At 46.3% G+C, this 21,809-nt stretch overlaps 2 protein-coding genes across 5 annotated transcripts in view; one reads left to right on the forward strand and one right to left on the reverse strand.

Moving 5' to 3' along the window:
- The window catches only part of LOC121571918 (DNA topoisomerase 2-beta-like), a 35,030-nt gene extending 25,261 nt beyond the window's left edge, over positions 1-9,769 (forward strand). For 2 of the 3 annotated variants that reach the window (XM_041883713.2, XM_045222055.1), the window contains exons 18-35: positions 222-336; positions 1,043-1,164; positions 1,304-1,452; positions 1,701-1,932; positions 2,355-2,489; positions 2,689-2,889; positions 3,294-3,489; positions 3,589-3,680; positions 3,799-3,954; positions 4,243-4,326; positions 4,600-4,797; positions 5,066-5,231; positions 5,541-5,702; positions 6,985-7,290; positions 7,482-7,574; positions 8,348-8,488; positions 8,693-8,793; positions 8,893-9,769. In XM_041883713.2, coding sequence (XP_041739647.2) covers positions 222-336; positions 1,043-1,164; positions 1,304-1,452; positions 1,701-1,932; positions 2,355-2,489; positions 2,689-2,889; positions 3,294-3,489; positions 3,589-3,680; positions 3,799-3,954; positions 4,243-4,326; positions 4,600-4,797; positions 5,066-5,231; positions 5,541-5,702; positions 6,985-7,290; positions 7,482-7,574; positions 8,348-8,488; positions 8,693-8,793; positions 8,893-9,081 — 2,838 coding nt within the window. In that variant the 3' untranslated portion in view covers positions 9,082-9,769. The remainder of the gene's footprint in view (positions 1-221; positions 337-1,042; positions 1,165-1,303; positions 1,453-1,700; positions 1,933-2,354; positions 2,490-2,688; positions 2,890-3,293; positions 3,490-3,588; positions 3,681-3,798; positions 3,955-4,242; positions 4,327-4,599; positions 4,798-5,065; positions 5,232-5,540; positions 5,703-6,984; positions 7,291-7,481; positions 7,575-8,347; positions 8,489-8,692; positions 8,794-8,892) is intronic. The other variant, XM_045222054.1, reaches the window with a different exon arrangement.
- A 1,071-nt stretch (positions 9,770-10,840) lies between these two features.
- LOC121571919 (retinoic acid receptor beta-like) overlaps positions 10,841-21,809 on the reverse strand; it is a 225,515-nt gene continuing 214,546 nt past the window's right edge. For both annotated transcript variants that reach the window (XM_041883715.2, XM_041883716.2), the window contains 3 exons: positions 21,472-21,676; positions 14,945-15,103; positions 10,841-14,784 (listed from right to left, as the gene is read on the reverse strand). In XM_041883715.2, the coding sequence (XP_041739649.1) occupies positions 14,537-14,784; positions 14,945-15,103; positions 21,472-21,676 (612 nt within the window). In that variant the 3' untranslated portion in view covers positions 10,841-14,536. The remainder of the gene's footprint in view (positions 14,785-14,944; positions 15,104-21,471; positions 21,677-21,809) is intronic.

Here is a 21,809-nt window from a genome sequence, read left to right on the forward strand (position 1 = left end):
ATCAGAGCGCTGCTTCAAGTCTGTTTATTTCTGTCTCATCCTACAGCAATACCTGTATGGAACACCGATACGGAACACAGTTTTGTAAATGACTCTGTTTGCTGTCGGTCACTGATGCAAAGTAGACACCACTCTCCCATGTGGCACTGATAAGACCATAACAACATCATAGCCCTGATCCAAGTCACTTTACGTTTCATCCTTTTATTGTCCCCATGCAGCAATACCTGTACGGCACGCAGGCGAAACACCTCTCCTACAACGACTTCATCAACAAAGAACTCATCCTCTTCTCCAACTCCGACAACGAGAGATCCATCCCATCCTTAGTCGACGGTACGTATGCAGCGATCCACTAGACTAGCTATCTTTCTGGACAACTCTGTCTTAGTAGCTTTTGTTGTTGTGTTTGTTGTCAAATGGCTTTGAAGTTTAATAAGGGAACTGAAAAGCCTGCAAACCTGTTTTTAACAGTTCTTCACTGTCCTCTTGATGCATTTTTTATGTGTGTGATGTGGTCCCCTTTTGATGATGACGTGTATCATTTGTTTATTTGAATCCTGTCACGTGAATTTCTATCTCTAATTCAACCTAAGCTTGAATCATTACCAGAGGTTGTAAGGCTCTGGTTTTAATCATCAATGATTCAAGGTCCACAACCAACAAGTATTATCTGTATATTTATTCATGGAGAGCTCTGGCGCCAAAAACACAAACATACAATTTTATACCTCCTGGACTTGACTCCTCCCACCTTTAGGTGGCTTTTCTAAACAGTTTCCGCCTTCCCCTTCACCCTTGAATGTTTAGTACCGCCCCCTCTGTTAGTGGGTTGACACTACATGATAATTCTAACATTTATACTGTATTTGGGGTGAAATACTTTAGTCATTATTCTTAAAATCCAAGTTAATCTAACAAATCCCCATTAGCTGTTTGTTGCAACACCTACTCCTCCTGCGGTCCACTTGTGATCCCCTTTTGAAGATATGTGTTTGTGGTGTGGTCCCCTTTTGATGATGTCATATGTGTATGCGTGCAGGTCTGAAGCCAGGTCAGAGGAAGGTGCTGTTCACCTGTATGAAGAGGAATGATAAGCGGGAGGTGAAGGTGGCTCAGCTGGCTGGTTCAGTAGCAGAGATGTCTGCCTACCATCACGGAGAGGTCCGGGCACTCTTACAGAGCTATATGGAATATACTTAGAGCGCTATCTTCCACTTTAAATCAATACTGTCTGAAGATACTTTGTGTTTCCCACAACAACATTGTTTTGACACGTGCGCCTCTGTATGTGTGTGAACAGCAATCCCTGTTGATGACGATTGTGAACTTGGCCCAGAACTTTGTGGGCAGCAACAACGTGAACATCCTGCAGCCGCTGGGTCAGTTTGGTACCCGCATCAACGGGGGCAAGGACGCTGCCAGCCCCCGTTACATCTTCACCATGCTCAGGTAATGCCTCTAGGGTCAAAGGTCATAACAGAATTATGCTAGCTATTTGATTGGTCTACTTGTTGTATGATTTGTATGGGCCATTGGGCCATCCTGAGGTGCAGTCATACCTGCTTGATACAAAAAAAGTCACATTTTTAATGATACATTTCATGTAAACTTTCTTTATACATCACCTTTCATAAAACACATTAAAACTCAAAATGCTTAAAAAATGTATTTATTATGAAGTAATGTCACTTCCTTAGTCCCCTGGCCAAGATGTTGTTCCCAGCGGTGGACTCCAGCCTGCTGAAGTTCCTATTCGATGACAACCAGAAGGTAGAGCCAGAGTGGTACATACCCATCCTACCTATGGTGCTGGTGAACGGGGCCGAGGGCATCGGGACGGGCTGGGCCTGCAAGATCCCTAACTACGACCACAGAGAGATAGTCAACAACCTCTACCGCATGCTCAACATGCAGGACCCTCTGCCCATGGTAAACATTTAGAAGTTTGAAACGTATTTGATTACATAAGCTAAGATCAACTTTATTGTCCCAGAGGGGAAATTTGTTGTGGACATACAAGCAGCGCTATTGTCCATTTTTGGTTTTAGGATTTTATTGCTTAAAACATATGAACTCAGATAATATTTGTGTAGATTGATACCAGGGCCAGTATGAAAAATGTATGCACTCACAAACTGTAAGTCACTCTAAGAGCATCTGCTAAATGACTAAAATGTAAAATTATACATTAAAACCTTTAGCTAAAACAATTTTTTGGGTAGAACGGGATAAACCACCAACTTTCTGTCTGCTGTTGGTCATTTATAATCAAGATTTGTGTTAATCATGTTATGAGTTAGTAATCTATCATAATGATGACTGAATATTCCTACCTCTCTCTCCTCTCCCAGCTGCCCAGCTATAAGAACTTTAAAGGAGTGATCCATGAGTTGGGCCAGAACCAGTACATGGTCAGTGGGGAGATCTCTGTCCTGGACAAGAACACCATTGAGATCACTGAGCTGCCCGTTCGCACCTGGACACAGGTACTCTATTGCTAATGACAGGGTATATCACACCTGTCCAGCAATTCTGGTCATCTGAATAAAGGAGTTGTTGAACTGTTGGTTCTATGCTGTGATATTATGTTTGTTAGTTCTTGTAATGGACTTTGTTCTCCCCCTCTCTCCCTCTCCTCCCCCTCTCTCTCCTCTCCTGCCCTCCCTCTCTCCTCTCTCCTGCCAGGCCTACAAGGAGTCTGTACTAGAGCCCATGCTGCAGGGGACAGAGAAGACTCCAGCTCTGATCAATGACTATAAGGAGTACCACACAGACCAAACCGTCAAGTTTGTGGTCCGCATGTCAGAGGAGAAGCTGGCCCAGGCAGAGGCTGCAGGACTACACAAAGTCTTCAAGCTACAGTCCAGCCTCACCTGCAACTCAATGGTTAGTACCACTCCTCAAATCTGGGTCCTATTCACTAGGCACCAAAGGGAAGAAAACGGACTGAAACAGGGAGAAACTACCTGAGCTTGTCCAATGATAAATGCTTGTTTTCATTATCCGTCACAAAACGGTTTGCCCTAATGAATACGACCCTGTATTTGACTTGAACTGATAGCTGTATTGACTCCCATTGTTGATTCATTATACATACCTCTTTGGATGAAGTGCTCTGTTTTGTGTATATAGAGAGCACTCTTCTTATAGGAATCACATGTGCCCGGATGACGGGATTCTTTGGAATGAGTCTATCATCTAAAAAGTGAAGAACATTTTGAAGTGATCCGTGGTTTTTAACCTGTTTTGAAAAGGAGAGGTATCTAAAGTAGTTGCTCTTCACCCCTCAGGTGTTGTTTGACCACATGGGCTGTCTGAAGAGGTATGACTCGGTCCAGGACATTCTCAAGGAGTTCTTTGAGCTGCGGTTGCACTACTACAAGCTCAGGAAGGATTGGCTAGTGGGGAGCCTGGGGGCGGATGCTTCCAAACTGTCCAATCAGGCACGATTTGTGCTGGAGAAGATCGAAGGAAAGATCACAATCGGTGAGAATTTGACCTGCATCGCGCTCTCTCTGTCTCTCTCTCGATTCTTATTTCAATTTGTTACTAGAATACTGATATATTAATGTTGTTTGTCTATAGAGAACAAGTCTAAGAGGGATTTGATCAGGATGCTGGTGCAGAAAGGCTTTGAGTCGGACCCCGTGGCGGCATGGACCAAAGCACAGGAAAAGGTACTGTTAGCATCCTGCCACTGTCCACCATTCAGCCCTGTGACTGGCTGAGACCGCTTGACGCTTCAACACCCTGTGTTCTGATTGGACTATGCGTCTTCCTGGTCTCTCCCTATAGGCTCTGGAGGAGGACGATCGTGACGGTAACGACAGTGACAGCTCTGTGGACTCTGGGTCGTCGTCGGGACCAAACTTCAACTACATCCTTAACATGCCTCTGTGGTGCCTGTCCAAGGAGAAGGTGGACGAGCTGCTCCGACAGAGAGACATCAAGGTACTAACTGCTCACTCAGAGAGGAAGGATGTAGACACCCGACTGTCAAGGACTTTCAATTAAATAGATCTTTATCGTCCCCAAAGGGCTATTCATTTGCAGCAACATTCCACAAGTAGTCAAGGGCTGAGTGTCTCTAACGGTTGTGTGTGTTTTGTTCTTGGAGCATAGTGCGTGCATATCAGTACTTTTTGAATCTGTGTATGTGATCGCAGAGGGAAATGAACCCACAATCTCGGTGTTACTAGCGCCACGTCTTTTATCAACTGAGTGTGTGTTGTTCAACAGAAAGGAGAGTTGAATGAGCTGCAGAGGAAGTCTCCAGAGGACCTGTGGAAGGAGGACCTGGCTGTCTTCATTGAAGAACTGGATGTAAGTGGTGCTAGCGCTATGTGCAGCGGTGCCACTCATCTCTGAGTCACTGCTGACATTTATACCTACTTGTGCGAGACTGCTTTTGTTGGGGAGAAGTCAGGTAATCTCAAGGTTTCTTTCTCCTGGCCTTACTAACGGCAGATTAATTGGTAAAAAAAGTGATTTCTTTGGGTTTTATCTCCTTTCACTATAAATGTCACCTCAATACAAGTGACTTAGACGATTTACAAAAAGTGACTGAGGTGTATTCCCTCCCTGTGCGTGTGACAGAAAATCGAGGCCCAGGAGCAGGCAGACATGAGTGCAGGTAAAGGTACCAAGCTGGTGAAGGGCAAGGTGGGCAAGCCCAAGGTGAAGAAACTCCACCTGGAGGAGACGTTTCCCTCGCCATACGGCCGCAGGGTCGTACCCACTATCACACAGGCCATGAAGACTGACGCCTCCAAGAAGATGACCAAGAAGAAGAAGGTAACACATTTTGTTTTTAAAATGGATCCTCTCTAGGTCCAGTCTATAATGTTTCCAGACAATTCCAATCATTGAAGTTGATGATTTATACCCATTGATTCTTGAAGAATATCTCTTATCAGTGCCGTATGAGCTTAGTTCAACTGTATAACTCCGTCATAGCCCAACATAAAACGCCATTGTTTGCGTTGGTCTCTGTGTGTTTTCAGGCATTAGACATGACGTGTGTGTGTGTGTGTGTGTGTGTGTGTGTGTGTTGGTCTCTCAGGGTGATGCGGACCTGGTAATGAAGATGGAGTTTGATGATGAGATGGGAGTGCTGGGGTCAGACGGAGGAACAGGGGAGAACTCCCTCAACTCATCCTTTAATCCACCAGCCTCAGCCCCAGCCAAGCCCAAGGCCCCCCGGGTCAAACGGGAGAAGAAGGAGCCAGGTCAGCAGATGTTCCATTCTCCTTTCATGTGTCTGTCATCATATTGAGGTTCAGTCATGAGTTGTGGGAGAAGGGGAGACAAATGAGAGGGATACACAAGTCAGGAAGGTGGTGGACCCAATGATTGGATCCCCACCTCTTGGGGCAATTTGTAGTTGGAAGTCAGAAGTGCTACCACTAGAGCAAACTTTGGGACTCATTTATTTTAATCACACATGAACTCTCACACATCAACACAGTTTCAGGACTTCATGGCTATTAAATAAAATACCCAAAATCTGAATGAATAAACCCTTTTCTCTATATCAGGTGCTCCCAGAGCCAGGAAAACCCCCACACCCAAAGGAGCATCTGGTAAGAAGTTGAAGAAGCGGAACCCCTGGTCGGAGGACGAGTCCAAATCAGAGAGCGACCTGGAGGACAGTGAACCTGTGGTCATCCCCCGAGACACCAAGTCACAACGGGCCTCAGGTAACCACCTACCTACTGTGTTCATTAGGGCACACCATTAAAACGGAAAGCGTGAAGAAGTGTTTTTTGTTGGATAAGTTCAGACAGTAGCTTCCTGTTTCACTCTGTTTTGGGGTGTTTTCTTCAATTTCGTGTTCACTGACCTGTTAGAACTAGGGACAGGCATTTTCCTGACCACAGCAGTTATCAGTAGTTAATTGGGCCCTAATCTCGGTTAACCCAGAACTAAAGTCTTGCCTAATTGGTCAGCTGCTCGATTAAGTTCTAGGTCTATACCTGTTAAGAGAATAGCTGAAGAAATGCTAGAACAAGGAACAGAACCGGAACGAGTAGCTCGCTCGCGCTCTCTCTTTGCAAGTTACGGGCCGAATGTCCCCTCCCCTTCCGAAATTCGAAAGATGCTAACACCTGCGAAATCGTGATTTGTCCAAATAACCAGTGATGAAAAACCCAAACACCGGAACTACTGCTGCTCATCCCATTCCTTCACCATAGATTGTACTGTACCAGTTATGTTGACGTAGATCTGTCCACAAGAGGCCCAGAGTTTTTCCTGGTCCAGTCACTTAGTCGATTGGTTGGTCTTTCTACAACTGCTTTAACCAATCTTATTATGTTTTTATTTGCATATTCTTTGTGATTGGCCATTTTCAAATGTTTAAAAGCCTCATTCTTATTTTTGTAAAAACCCTGAAGAAGGCCAAAAGCCGAAATGCGTTGGTTCTACTTTTTGCAATAAAGATGATTTTTTAAATGTAATTCCATTTGACCTCCAAGTGTTGCTGAATCTCCTCTCTAACCCAGTTTGCTCCTCAATTCATGCACCTTGTTTGGAAAGCAAGGTAACGGCAGTGATCCTTTCCCTTTGCAGGTCATGTGGTCAGAAATATCTCTAGCCTTGCTAATTCTAACATAATCCTTTTGGCTCATTGTCATTCTACACACTATGCTGTCTGTAACCCGGGGTGACTATAACTTCAAACTCCATCAGCTCTTTGTAAGTCTGAATGTCTGGTTCTCCCTGGCTTGATGAGCCTGAAGTCTGACTGCAGCGTGACGCAATCCATATGCAATAGGAGAGGTTATGATACGGTACTCAGCTTTCAAAACACTGATTTGACTCGCACTAACTCCAAATGAACTCTGTAGCTGTTCCTTATTGCTAGCCGTGGGCTATTAGGACATGCTGCCTTTCAGAAATCATTACAAATCAATCTGCTGCAACTACAACAAGTGATTCAAAACACACCCATACTTATAATGAACTTTTTCTGTTCCTCAGCGGCCAAGCCCAAGTACACCTTTGACTTCAGTGAGGAAGAGGATGGAGGAGAGGAAGAGGATGAGGAGGAGGAGGATGATGATGCTGCGTCCTCGCCAGCCCGGCCCTGCAAAGATGACTTCACTGCCTCCTCCGAGACTAAAGACCGATACAACGACCACAGCAATGATGAGGATGATGAAGATATCTTCCCACTGCCCAAACAGACCACCACCATCGTCTCACCAGCAAAGAAGAAGAAGGAACCAGAGAGTATATTCTCCTCCTCTAAATCAGCCTGCTCCTCTGAAAAGAGCAACGACAGTGGTGAGTTCGCACAACAAGCTCAGCAGGTTTGCCTTGTCGTGTACTTTCTTTAGTAAAAGGTTAAAGATGTATATTTATTGTCGTTATTTCAAGTCTTGTGTGTTTGTCTATGAAAAAGGACTTTGTATGTTAATAAGCTCCTAGTCCCAATGTTCATCTGAGGGTTAATGTCTGTTACTCTTCTCTTCCAGATGATCTGAAGTTGGACAGTGACGGGGAAGACAAGGCCTTCTCTTCATACTCCAGCAGCTCTGCCTTCAACAAACCTGTCCCAGCTAAGAAAGGTAACATACAGAGCCATATATGTATCTACAGCCTGGCCACATTAAATAGACATACACTTTGGAGCGTACATTTGTGTACCTTCATTAAGTATATGTTACGTTTCAAATTAAATAACGGTCTGCTTACTTAAGACAGAACGATAGGGAGGTTGGTCGGGGAGGATGGGTGGGCGTATACCGCGACCGTCTAGCAATCCAAAGGTTGCGTGTTCGAGTTGCGTCGGGGACAACTGTAGCATTTTAGCTAACCCTTCCCCTAACCTTTTTCCTAACCTTAACCTAATTCTCATGACCTTCTAGGCAAAATTGTCCTGTCATTATGACACAACAAGCAGCCTGGTCTCAGAGCAAGACGTATAATACTATACGTCCTCTACTACATATGATACTATAGACCTCCAATTTGTATGATATTGTACGACCAGGTAAGACGTATGATACTATGCATCCTCCAATTCGTATGATGTTGTATGACTGCTATCACATTCATAATGTAACATATATTAAATTGAGGGGCAAAGTTTACATCCCCAATCTCACAAATTGCCCAGAGGACAGGTTGCGATCTATGACTCTGGTAACACCCACATCTGCAGCTAGAGGGAGCACTAATGCAAATCTCACTACCAAGGGGGGTTAAAAAGATACTGATAATGTTGGTGCTGTTGAATATAGTGCACTATAAAGGGAATAGGGTGCCTTTTTAGACGCATCCATGGTGTCTTGCTGAGATACTTATTGTTATTGATTGGCTCACTCTCTGTTAATCACAGCAGTGAAGAAGCCTTCGGATGCAGCTCCCAAACCCAGGAAAGCACCAGTACCCAAAGCGCCAACAAAACAGAAGCTGGACACGTCTGTCTGGGACTCAGACTCAGATACCGGCTCCAAGAAGCCTGCACCAGCACTCAAAGGTACAGGCTTACCTCACAATGATCGGTGGAGAGTCAGTCAGCTTACACTCTATTTCTCTATGAATATATAAGATTGACCTAGTGTAAAACAGGGTATGAACATAGTGTAAACAGGGTATGAACTGAATGTGACCTGGGTAATGAACAGAGTGTAACCTGAATATGAACGGAGTGTAACCTGGGTGTTTCTCCTGACCTGTGCAGGTAAAGGCGGAGGGAGGAAGAGGAAGCAGTCTGGATCTGATGAGGATGATTTCAGTCCCAAGAAGGCTCCTGGGAAAGCACCCAAAGCCCCTACCAGCAGGGTAAGGATGTGTGTCATTGAATTATATAGGATATAAGAAGATACTAAAAAAACTAAGCCTTCCATACAACAAGATACTTAGCATCTTCTCCATGTGTAGAAGCCATCAAAGAAAGCAGCCGCGGCCCCATCCCCAATGTCAGATGATGATGTGGACTCCAACCGTTTCAGCCAATCCGGCGTGGAGTCCCGAGACCGACCGGGCAGAGGCAGGGCCAAGAAGGAAGTGAAGTACTTTGCTGAGTCAGCATCAGGGTCAGACGACGATCAGTACGACATGTTCGACTAGACCATGGAATCCCTCCCACACACAGGCTCTGTTCCAATGCTATTTAAATGCTTCCTCCCTCCCTTGAAGTAATCCCAGATCTTCATTGGTTGGACTGGGGAAAGTAATAGGTTAGTACCCCATGCTGTCACCTATCCAATCACTTACGATCTGTGATCACCTCGAGGAAATCAGGAAGGAAGGATGGGTTTTTAAACAATTTGAACATCCATTTACACACACCGCTTGAGTAATTTTAACGTGCATCCTTCCTCCTTCACTTCCTAGAAGAAATCATCTGAGAGGTGGGATAGGTGTAAGCAGTGGTTGTATAAATATCCAGTCGTGTGATTATTTCAACGTAGGAAGGAAGGATTTAGTTTTGAAGTATTCAACCTGGACCAGACATGCTCGTGGAAATACCCCTGTACGGTGTCCCACAGACTTTTGTACATTTCCCCCACTCTTATTTTATTGGTGACGTTTAATGCTTTCTACCGTGTAGGTGTTTTACACTTTTTATTATACATACCAAGACAATTGTTTTTTTAATTATTATTATTACCATGGAAATGTTCTGTATTTGTCCTAAGCGGCTTTTAGAAGTTAGGAACGCGGTGCTTCAGCACATTTTAACTGTTTAAAAAGTAAAAAAGAGACTGTACCTTTTTGAACATGAACTTGGAAGTAAACAATGAAATGTAAATTATTCTCTGGCCGTTGGGTTTTCTGTCTGAATTTCTTAATTGACTTCACTCTATTTCCTGCAGAGCAGAACCTTAGGAACACCACACACACACACACAGTATTCAAGGCTACAGTAAATCTAAATATTCGGGTTATAACACGTCCACAAGTTATGTATTTTAAAATAAATATATTTTATTACTTTGCCAGGGCATTTCATGGTCAAGTTAAACAGTATATGAACATATAAAGCATTGTTAATATACAAACAGACAATATTGAAAATGGAAAACGAGAAGCTACCGTAAAGCTCCTTTTGAGGACTTCCTGCTTTCTCTTCCCACCAGGCCAGCAGGAGGTTCTGGGTAAATGTATAATCACCATGACAACTCCTCCCTGCTTCCCCGCCCACCCTCGAGTCCAGTAAGACAAAGTTAAGAAAACTCAACCATAATTTGATCATAATCATAACGCTAACTATACAACACTGCATATGATGACGAGGTTTTTCTGATACCGATGGGGAGAAAAAGGCAATCATATACATTATTTGTAAATGTTAAACTTTTGAACATTGACACTTTTTGAACAGGCATAACAACAAAGCTGCTTTCGAAGGTTACATTTGTTGAGGTTCACAGTCATGTTCTCTCTGGCTTTTTGACTGGATAGTTGGATAATGGGCCGCGCTCAGTAGGGCACAGCGGTGTGGGACATTCAGGTAGAAATATGTTGCATAGAACAGACACCACTGACTCGTAGAGTATGGAATCATTACAGATCTATTCAGTGTATTTCTATCTGCAATGTTCAGTACGTTGCCCCCTTCCTGAACACGATCCACATGTATTGATCTTATTCCGTTATTGACTTAACCAAATTGCTGTCAGTTGATTGTGACAGCTGCTTGGCATTCCAACTAAAGAGGGGAAAGCAGCTCTGTTGTTTGATCAGCGATGACATCGGAGTAACTAGGGTTTCAAAATTCCAGCAACAAAAAGAAAATCCCTGTTGAAGAATTCCACGTTGGAAATTCCTTTAGCTTATTCCCTCCTGATTCTGAAAATCCTCAGACCATCACCCACCACCCCCCCACACCACAAAAAAAGGGAATTTGGAAAAGTTTATAGAATTTTGCAACCCTATTGTGAACCCATGCTGGTCCTAAATGGTGTGGGGGGTGAGCAGCTGCTACCCAAGAGGGGCTGGCTATGAGATGAAGCTCTGAGAGGTCAGATAGCCTAAAGCTGCCATTAGTTGAGACATAAAGCACACCACACACACACACCATCTAATACATGGACAAGTCTGCAGTGGGATAGTAGTTGTAAATATTAACAGTTACATCGGTACAACATTCAACAGAAACCAACGTAGTAAATTCGGCATTGTGGAATGGATCGAGTTCCCTGCTGTGTCTCCTGGTGCCTGTAGGAGGCGCTCTGGACACTAGGGAGTTGGATTTAGACATTCTTTAGCTGTGAAATAAGTTTTCCAACTTCGAAGACACTCAGTGTAAATCTCAAGTCTTTCCTTGATTCATCACATCCTCGATTCCTCACCTCAACAACACACGTTGGAGAAGGTCTGAGGTTCTGCACCCTTTCCTCCAATGCATTTTGAGAAGGAGGCGAGGAATCAAGGGAGAGGAATGTAGGGAAGACTTTTGAGATTCACCCACAGCCACCAGGATTGTTTTCCCTTGCATCCCTCTCTCCCTTAGAGAGGGAAAGACAGCATTACATTTTTTTCATACATACAATGAGATGCAATGAAATTGACGAAAATGCTGCTTTAAAGTAAATATTCCTTTAACACTGCATATCATTCCTATGTAACGCCTGGACAGCATATTCACATTCAAACATGGTAAAACTGAGACAGTTTTGTTTTTCCCTTAAGATATGTATGTATTACATGTGGCGTTGATATGGAGGAGAGGAGGAGATGGTTATGTGTGAGATGTTTCTGGATTCTAGTGATGGTTGGGGTCAATTCCATATCAATTCAGTCCATTCAGGAAGTAAACTGAAATAATTACATTGGAATTGACCCCAACCTTGGTTCTAGCTGACTAACTATAGTGGTAATCTATTCCCTTGTGGTTAATGTTTGCCTCTATTCAGAATAAAGAACCTTCCTGTCTTTATACCTCTGAGATGAATGACTCAATAAACACCCATAACAGTTTATGCCAAATTATTATTACCCTTAAAGAGTGATAAAGAACATTGTTTATTACCATCCCCCTTAACATTGTATCAGCTACATATGATTCACATGATCAAGTTTTATATAAGTGCTATGAGAAGTATTGCCTTTGTGCTACAGTTGAGTAAATAGTCAACATCTGAGTAAATGATATTATCTATCCTTATCCTTTCAACCACAAGGGATACCAGGCTACGACAGGTAATAAGGGACTGTAGAGGTCCTAGTTCTTCCTAGCTGTAGTATAAACTTTATAGCCTGGCTTCCGCACTGAACATCACTATTGTTTCACTTCACAACAGTGGAACGAACAGCAATATTCAGTGTGGATTCTAGGCTATTAACTTTATAAATAGTGTCCAAATTCTAATCTGTGATTTGGGTTAGATCCAATCCGTAGCACTGAAGAACCATGGTATAGCGCGATTGAAATTTAAAGGTAATTTCCGATTGTGCCGATATATGCAGCGTTTACCGTGAATGCAGTCTCCGCGAACGCGGGAACATTGCCTTTACATTTTAATTGCGGTATACTGCAGATCTACAGCGCTTCGGATTGAATCTAGCCCTTAGGCTCTGAAGAAAAGCAGCTTTACTAAGAATATATTTATACGACCAGAAGGGCCGTTGCGGCGGCGGCCGAATGTGGGACATCATTCCTCATCCCTGAGAAAAAGAGCTCTCTAGTGGATCTGCCGTCCAAAACACAAAGCAGGGTTGGGTTCAGGAGGTGCAATGTTCAGGAATGTTACAGATACAAATATATTATTGTGTTAGAGCTGACCTGATTCCCTATTCTACATGACAGAGAAGCACGTCTACATAATATATAATTATCTGAACATTCGGTGATGTTGCACCACGAATGAACACTACCCGAGCTTGTCTACCTATAGTTACTGCACGTCTCAGGGGTTAAGGGTCACGTGTAAAAAATCTCCTTTGCATCACTATAGTTTTGCACAGGACTGTCGGAGGAGCAAGGCAACAGTCAGTCACTCTGTAGGACGAGAACTAAGAATGCGTAGTGGCTACTAGAATCCCATACATGTGCAGCTAGATAGAACATTAGAGTCTAGTGTACAATCTTCCCGGCCAAGCGGTTAGGTCATGAATATGTATTTTAAGGATTGCAATGTCCCCGTGGTTTACTGCCAAAACAAGACACTTATGTATGCAAGTATGTAAGAAGGGGTAGGTAGTGATTCTGGGTCTACAGGACTCGTTTGTAATCCTGGCCCAGAATCCAATGTGCATTTTGTGTTGCGCAGATGCTTGTAGTTGCTGACAGCCATTAATGTACAATTACTAGATTGAAACTGCATCAGAGAAGCAATTTTGATTTTACCACTGTAATAAGAATGCATTTCCCTGCACAGATTGTGGAGAATTTTCAAGAGAATTGCAAGGGAACTCCAAATGTATAACCACATTTGTTTTAACAACAACAGCTCAATTTCTCAGTTGGCGCAAGCTTAGGTTAAGGAAAGTCTTTGTCAATGAGAGTCGCTCATCACTTATCTTTAACCAGAGAGATTTCACTGGTTAAGACTGCTTGGTTTCTCTCTGGGAATGTCATTTTATGATAAAATCTCAGAAGCCTTTTAGCCTCAGAAGCACTGTACATTACATTACAGCCTGTTATCTGTGATAGACAGATCCAATCTGGTAATTGTATATCTAGATTCAATCTAGTCATTGTTTATCTATGACCTCTATAGTCTGGCTTCCCCCCCTTGAGGAAGCGACTGAAGAGATGCAGCAGCTGATACGGGAGAGAAGCCTGTAATGAATGTAATGTACACTCATCGAGACGTCAACATAATGAGTTATAAAAGACAAAACAAAAAACAGCTTTAAATATAGGAACAAATATAAAGTATTAGTCTTCCATACTGTCTATATGCAAGAACAGTCTATATAACTGTTTTTGTAAAGGACTTTACATTTCAGCCCCCTTTTAAACCTTGTCATGTATGTACTATTTCACCTCAAACAATAATATTTAAGACAATGAAAAAAGCACCACAAAATTCATCATAGAAACAGACAGATTTCTAACCATACAATGGTATGTACAATGCATTCCAACAATATGAGAGAGACTGAGAGAAAGAGAGATTAAAACTACGTATTAAACTCGGCGAGCCCGTCATGCACGGATGAATTTACACAGGAGACCTGAGGAGGATGACCTATGACCTTTGTGTACAACAGGTAAATGGGCGTTGCCGGACGGAGTCAAACCCAACTTGACCAATCACGCCCTAGTCCCCGAGACACAACGCCAAAATAAGAGCTCGATAAATGTAGAATTATACACAAACCAACCACTGGTCCTTTTAGGTTTTAGTGTTGTCGTTTTTTTTAAGGGAAAATAAAGAGGCAAAGCGAGAGAAGGAAAAAACAAACGTAAAAGGATAACATAAGAACAAGCAAAGGTGGTGGTGGTTCGCCAAGGGACCAACGGCCTGCTCCACCATGCTGTTGACCTATTTTCTGTTGTTTTTTTGTGTGCAAAGGAATGTCAGCGAGAGAGAGAGTGTCAGTCTGAGAGGCCCCTGAGTTCCATGGGGACCTAGGGGTCCTCTTCCTCCTCCTCCTCCTTGGGGGCCGCTGTGGGCCCGTCGCTGTCTGAAGCGTCTGGGTCAGGGGACACAGGGCAGGGTTTACCCCCCTTAGGGATTCCCTTCTTGTGGCTGCTGCCATCCTCGCCCTCGGTGCTGCTCTGGCTGTCTTGACCCTCTGAGTTCTCCAGCATCTCCTGGATCAGAGGAGGCATGGAGCCAGGGATCTCCATCTTCAGCGAAATGACCCGCTCCGCACCTGGAGGGAGAGGAAAGGACATATTGCAAAACAAACGTATTGCAAAATGATGTTATAGGGCATATGTGTACAAAGTTTTCCTACTGAACTGCTATTGAATCTATAGTGTGCTCATTTCTATTCAGTTGTATTAGTGTATTAGTCTCTGTGTTGTCTGTACCTTTGGCGCTGATGCTGCGGAGGTCAGTGATCTTCATCAGGGTCTTGGGGAACATGTGTGGCTTGCTGGGCCTCCTCTTCCTCACGTAGATCTTCAGAGCTTCCAGTAGGGGCTCCTGGAGCTGGTCGACCTTAGAGGGTTCCTCCAGGTCCTGACGGTCTGAGAGAGAGAGCGAGAGAGTGAGTGAGAGCGACAGAGAGAGAGAGAGTGAGTCAGTGAGTGAGCGAGAGAGTCACACAGATCAATTAAAAAAAAAAAAAAAATTTAGTCGTTTGGCAGACGCTCTTATCCAGAGCGACTTACTGTTAGTGAGTGCATACATTTTCAAACTGGCCCTCCGTGGTAAACAAACCCACAACCCTGGCGTTGCAAGCGCCATGCTCTACCAACTGAGCTACAGTTGCATCTTCTTTGTACATAGGCTATGTATGACACATACCAGAGTCATAGAGTAGGGCAACGCTAGGCTTTTACCAGGCCATACGCCTCATGAGCTTACACTGTGCTATAGTTTGGCATAAAAGGAGATGTGCTGTAAATGTCTAGAAACAAGGGAGATGTCTGAATTCTAACTCGGTTAGAAGTAATCCGACTTGAACGGTTTCCGTTTGTCACACCCTGACTCAGGGGACGTTTATTTGTTGAGTCAGGGTGTGTATATTCCGTGTTATGTTGTTTCTATGTTGGCCTGTGTGGTTCCCAATCATAGGCAGCTGTTGCTCGTTGTCTCTGATTGGGGACCATACTTAGGCAGCCTTTTGGTACCTGTTAGTTGTGGGATCTTGTTCTGTGTGAGGTATGTTATTTGTCTACCTTGGACTTCACGTTTTGTTTGTTGTTTTGTCGTGGTGTTTAAGTTTAAATAAACATGTATGCTTATCACGCTGCGCCTTGGTCCTTCTCGTTCGTAAACGATCATGACAGAAGATCCCACCACTATAGGACCAAGCAGCGTGTTTAGGAGCAAACGCCGGGAATTAAACAGGAGGTTACGTTAGTAGATGTCCTCCTCGGTTGGGGGAGAATCACGGAGGAGGAGGCCGTCCGTTACCGGAGGGCGATGAATGAGGATGCCCAGGTAGGAGAGGAGAAACGGCGCCAACAGTGCCGACGACGGAGACCCGAGAGGCAACCCCAAGAAAAATTTTTTGGGGGGGGCACACAGTGTGGACGACGAGGCAGCAGGAGGCAGCGACAGGGCGGATCAGCAGGTTAGGAGAGGAGGCCACCAGGTTAAGGGGGCTATTGGTTCAGAGGGAGTAGAAGTTATTAGGTCAGAGGGAGGCGCTACAGGAGGCGATAAGGGAGAAGGAGAGTGTAGAGGCACGGCGAGAGGAGCTGGTTAGGCAGCAGAAGGAGCGGGGGTTTATAAAGGAACCCAGTCCCACTCCTTGCACCAAGCAAGTGGTGCGTGTCGCCAGTCCGGTCCGGCCCGTTCCTGCTCCCCACATTAAGCCAGTGGTGCGTGTTCCCAGTACGGCCCGACCCGTTCCTGCTCCCCGCACTAAGCCAGTGGTGTGTGTTCCCAGTACGGTCCGGCCCGTTCCTGCTCCTCGCATCAAGCCAGTGGTGTGCGTCGCCAGCCCGGCCCGGCCTGTTCCTGCTCCTCGCATCAAGCCAGTGGTGCGCGTCGCCAGCCCGGTCCGGCCTGTTCCTGTCCCTCGCACCAAACCAGTGGTGCGCATCGCCAGCCCGGCCCGGCCTGTTTCTGCCCCTCGCACCAAGCCAGTTGTGCGCGTCGCCAGCCCGGTCCGGCCTGTCCCTGCCCCTCGCACCAAGCCAGTGGTGCGCGTCGCCAGCCCGGTCCGGCCTCTTCCTGTCCCTCGCACCAAGCCAGTGGTGCGCGTCGCCAGCCCGGCCCGGCCTGTTCCTGCCCCTCGCACCAAGCCAGTGGTGCGCGCGTCAGCCCGGCCCGGCCTGTTCCTGCCCCTCGCACTAAGCCTTTGGTGCGCGTCGCCAGCCCGGCCCGGCCTGTTCCTGTCCCTCGCACCAAGCTCAGTGGTGCGCTGTCGCCAGCCCGGTCCGGCCTGTTCCTGTCCCTCGTACCAAGCCAGTGGTGTGCGTCGCCAGCCAGGTCCGGCCTGTTCCTGCCCCTCGCACCAAGCCAGTGGTGCGCGTCGCCAGCCCGGCCCGGCCTGTTCCTGCTCCCCGCACCAGACCAGTGGTGCGCGTCGCCAGTCCGGTACGGCCCGTTCCTGCTCCCCGCACCAAGCCAGTGGTGCGCGTCGCCAGCCCGGTCCGGCCAGTTCCTGTCCCTCGCACCAAGCCTGTGGTGCGCGTCGCCAGCCCGGTCCGGCCAGTTACCTCGCACCAAGCCTGTGGTGGGCGTCGCCAGTCCGGTCCGGCCTGTTCCTACTCCCCGCACCAAGCCAGTGGTGCGCGTCGTCAGCCCGGTCCGGCCCGTTCCTGCTCCCCGCACCAAGCCAGTGGTGCGCGTCGCCAGCCCGGTCCGGCCTGTTCCTGCCCCTCGCACCAAGCCAGTGGTGCGCGTCGCCAGTCCGGTACGGCCCGTTCCTGCTCCCCGCACCAAGCCAGTGGTGCGCGTCGTCAGCCCGGTCCGGCCCGTTCCTGCTCCCCGCACCAAGCCTGTGGTGCGTGTGTCCAGTCCGGCACGGCCCGTGCCTGTTCCACCGGTGCCTAGTCCGGCACCGGTCAGCTGCTCCACTCCGGAGCCAGAGCAATCCGCTCCACCAGGGTCCAGTCCTACTCCGGTCAGCTGCTCCACTCCGGAGCCAGAGCAATCCGCTCCACCAGGGTCCAGTCCTACTCCGGTCAACCGCTCCACTCCGGAGCCAGAGCAGTCCGCTCCACCGGTGCCTGATCCAGCTCCGGTCAGCGGCTCCACTCCGGAGCCAGAGCAGTTTGATCCACCGTCGTCTGGTCCAGCTCCAGTCAGCGGTTCCAGTCCAGACCCAGACGTCAGCCCCTCTCCAGGTTCGGGGTCTCCCACACCAGGGTCCAGACAGGGCATGGTACGTTGTGGGAGGAAGGAGAGGGGAAGCAGCGCGCCGAGGTCCAGACCAGACCAGGGGCGCAACAGGTGGAGAGTAAGTGGTGGTCACGCCCGGAGCCGGAACCGCCTCCGAGGCAGAATGCCCACCCGGCCCCTACCCTGTTATGTTTATGCGGTCGGAGTCCGCACCTTTGGGGGGGGGGGGTTACTGTCACGCCCTGACTCAGGGGACGTTTATTTGTTGAGTCAGGGTGTGTATATTCCGTGTTATGTTGTTTCTATGGTGTAGATTCTAGAATGTATAGATCTATGTTGGCCTGTGTGGTTCCCAATCAGAGGCAGCTGTTGCTCGTTGTCTCTGATTGGGGACCATACTTAGGCAGCCTTTTGGCACCTGTTAGTTGTGGGATCTTGTTCCGTGTGAGGTATGTTATTTGTCTACCTTGGACTTCACGTTTCGTTTGTTGTTTTGTCGTGGTGTTTAAATAAACATGTATGCTTATCACGCTGCGCCTTGGTCCTTCTCGTTCGTAAACGATCGTGACACCGTTGAACATTAAAAGGGCGTATGGAGTAGGAAATATACACTACCGGTCAAAGGTTTTAGAACACCTAATCATTCAAGGGTTTTTCTTTATTTTTACTATTTTCTACATTGTAAAATAATAGCAAAGACATCAAAACTATGAAATAACACATATGGAATCATGTAGTAACCAAAAAAGTGTTAAAGAAATCAAAATATATTTTGCCTTGATGGCAGCTTTGCACACTCTTGGCATTCTCTCAACCAGCTTCACCTGGAATTATTTTCCAACAGTCAACAGGAGTTCCCACATATGCTGAGCACTTGTTGGCTGCTTTTCCTTCACTCTGCAGTCCGACTCATCACAAACCATCTCAATTTGGTTGAGATCGGGGGATTGTGGAGGCCAGGTCATCTGATGCAGCACTCCATCACTCTCCTTCTTGGTAAAATAGCCCTTACACAGCCTGGAGGTGTGTTGGGTCATTGTCCTGTTGAAAAACAAATGATAGTCCTACTAAGCCCAAACCAGATGGGATGGCATATCGCTGCAGAATGCTGTGGTAGCCATGCTGGTTAAGTGTGCCTTGACTTCTAAATAAATCACAGACAGTGTCACCAGCAAAGCACACCGTAACACCACCACCTCCTCCATGCTTTACAGTGGGAAATACACATGCGGAGATCATCCGTTCACCCACACCGCGTCTCACAAAGACACGGCGGTTGGAACCAAAAATCTCAATTTTAGACTCCAGACCAAAGGACATATTTCCACCGGTCTAATGTCCATTGCTCGTGTTTCTTGGCCCAAGCAAGTCTCTTCTTATTGGTGTCCTTTAGTAGTGGTTTCTTTGCAGCAATTCGACCATGAAGGCCTGATTCACACAGTCCCCTCTGAACAGTTGATGTTGAGATGTGTCTGTTACTTGAACTCTGTGAAGCATTTATTTGGGCTGCAATTTCTGAGGCTGGTAAATCTAATGAACTCATCCTCTGCAGCAGAGGTAACTCTGGGTCTTCCTTTCCTATGGCGTCCTCATGAGAGCCAGTTTTATCATAGCGCTTGATGGTTTTTGCGACTGCAAAAAGTTATTTACATTTTCCGTATTGACTGACCTTCATGTCTTAATGTAATGATGGACTGTCGTTTCTCTTTGCTTATTTGAGCTGTTCTTGCCATAACATGGACTTGGTCTTTTACCAAATAGGGCTATCTTCTGTATACCCCCCCTACCTTGTCACAACACAACTGATTGGCTCAAACGCACTAAGAAGGAAAGAAATTCCACAAATTAACTTTTAAGAAGGCACACCTGTTAATTGAAATGCATTCCAGGTGACTACCTCATGAAGCTGGTTGAGAGAATGCCAAGAGTGTGCAAAGCTGTCATCAAGGCGAGGGTGGCTACTTTGAAGAATCTCAAATATTAAATATATTTTGATTTGTTTAACACTTTTTTGGTTACTACATGATTCCATATGTGTTATTTCATATATTTGATGTCTTCACTATTATTCTACAATGTAGACAATAGTACAAATAAAGAAAAACCCTTGAATGAGTAGGTGTTCTAAAACTTTTGACCGGTAGTGTATATACAATTCCACCAACATCTTTTTATTCAATACCGCATAGTTCTCAAGAGCCAATAGCCCTATATGACATTTTTATCACCTTTTATTTTTGACATTGTCCCTTGTAATGCTTGCAGTACCAATTCAATCCATAAGGGGTCAGTGTGTGAGTGTGTTGAAAGAACCAGCTCCTGCTGTGGGAACTGAGGCCTGCCTCCCAGTCACAGAGTCACATTACAGAGAGACTCACAGCAGTGCAGAGTGCTTAGTTATTTCCTCTGTGGATTATGCAACAGCATGTAATATATGTCAAGGCTCTGGGGATTCACACAATGGAATGGAAACTTACGCCAGTCACACACTTCAGAGAGTGAGAGCAGGGGGTAGGGGGATACCTAGTCAGTTACACAACTGAATGCATTCAACCGAAATGTGTCTTCCGCATTTAACCCAATCAGAGAGGTGCGGGGGGCTGCCTTAATCCACGTCATCGGCGCCCGGGGATCAGTTGTTGTTGGTGGTTAACTGCCTTGGAAGGAGCGTGTGTCAGATTGTGTGTGTTTGTAACTGCATTATGCAACAATGTAGAGCTCACTGTATGTATGTGTGTGTGTGTTTTAATCAATGTCTGCCTGCCCTGTCCCAGCTGAAACAGGCTGAACAGAACATACTAATTTCCTGTTAAAAGAACAGTCCAACACACATGCACACCCTGTCTCATACGTTGCCTCACAGAGATGGACCTGTGGATGACCTGTATCAGAAGTGTTCCATTCAGAGTTTGACTGCCTTTCTAATGACTTGTTAAAGCTTCACATCTGCCCCAAAGTCACCCTTTTCATTTTACATTTACATTTTAGTCATTTAGCAGACGCTCTTATCCAGAGCGACTTACAGTTAGTGAGTGCATACATAAAAAAAAAAATATTATTATTTATTAATTTTTTTCATACTGGCCCCCCGTGGGAATCGAACCCACAACCTTGGCGTTGCAAATGCCATGCTCTACCAACTGAGCTACATCCCTGCTGGCCATTCCCTCCCCTACCCTGGACGACGCTGGGCCAATTGTGCGCCGCCCCATAGGTCTCCCGGTCACGGCCAGCTACGACAGAGCCTGGATTCGAACCAGGATCTCTAGTGGCACAGCTAGCACTGCGATGCAGTGCCTTAGACCATTGCGCCACTTTTCCACCTTAGACGACCCCCCGGTTTGGTGCCCGCTTTGTACGTACACCCCACTGTGGTGCCCACCTCTGGAGATGACAGTCACTACCTCAGTCCCCCCCCCCACCGCAGATGGGACTGAAGGTGGCCTGTCTGTCTCAGTGTCACAAAATTCAGACATTTCATCTCCTGTGACATACTATTCAACACTAATGTAACTAATGACAGATGCTTAATGAATGCACTATGAATGCTTTATGAATGTATGCAACCTTCAAAGAAAGTGCAGAAAGTGTAGTGTACCTCCAGAGATGAGGCAGATGGCGCTGAGCAGGCCTGTCTCTGTGTCGTCCATCTCCATGGGCAGCAGCTGGTGGGCGAAAGTGAACACCAGGTCGGTGAGCGGGCCGAAGCCTGCGTTGTGCATCTGGGTCCGGTTCAGGGTCAGCCCGTCTGAGAACGTCATGGTGTCCTGGTCCGGAGTGTACCGCGTACAGATACGCAAAATCTATATGACAGGGGACAGGAGAGGAGAGAATTATACATTACGTATACACACAGTATCTGACAGAGGAGAGGAGAGGAGAGGGGGACAGTAAGGGGGAGAAGAGGAGAGGAGAGAGGGACAGTAAGGGGGAGGA

Source organism: Coregonus clupeaformis, chromosome 8 (genome assembly GCF_020615455.1).
Source record: "Coregonus clupeaformis isolate EN_2021a chromosome 8, ASM2061545v1, whole genome shotgun sequence".
NCBI lineage: Eukaryota > Metazoa > Chordata > Actinopteri > Salmoniformes > Salmonidae > Coregonus > Coregonus clupeaformis.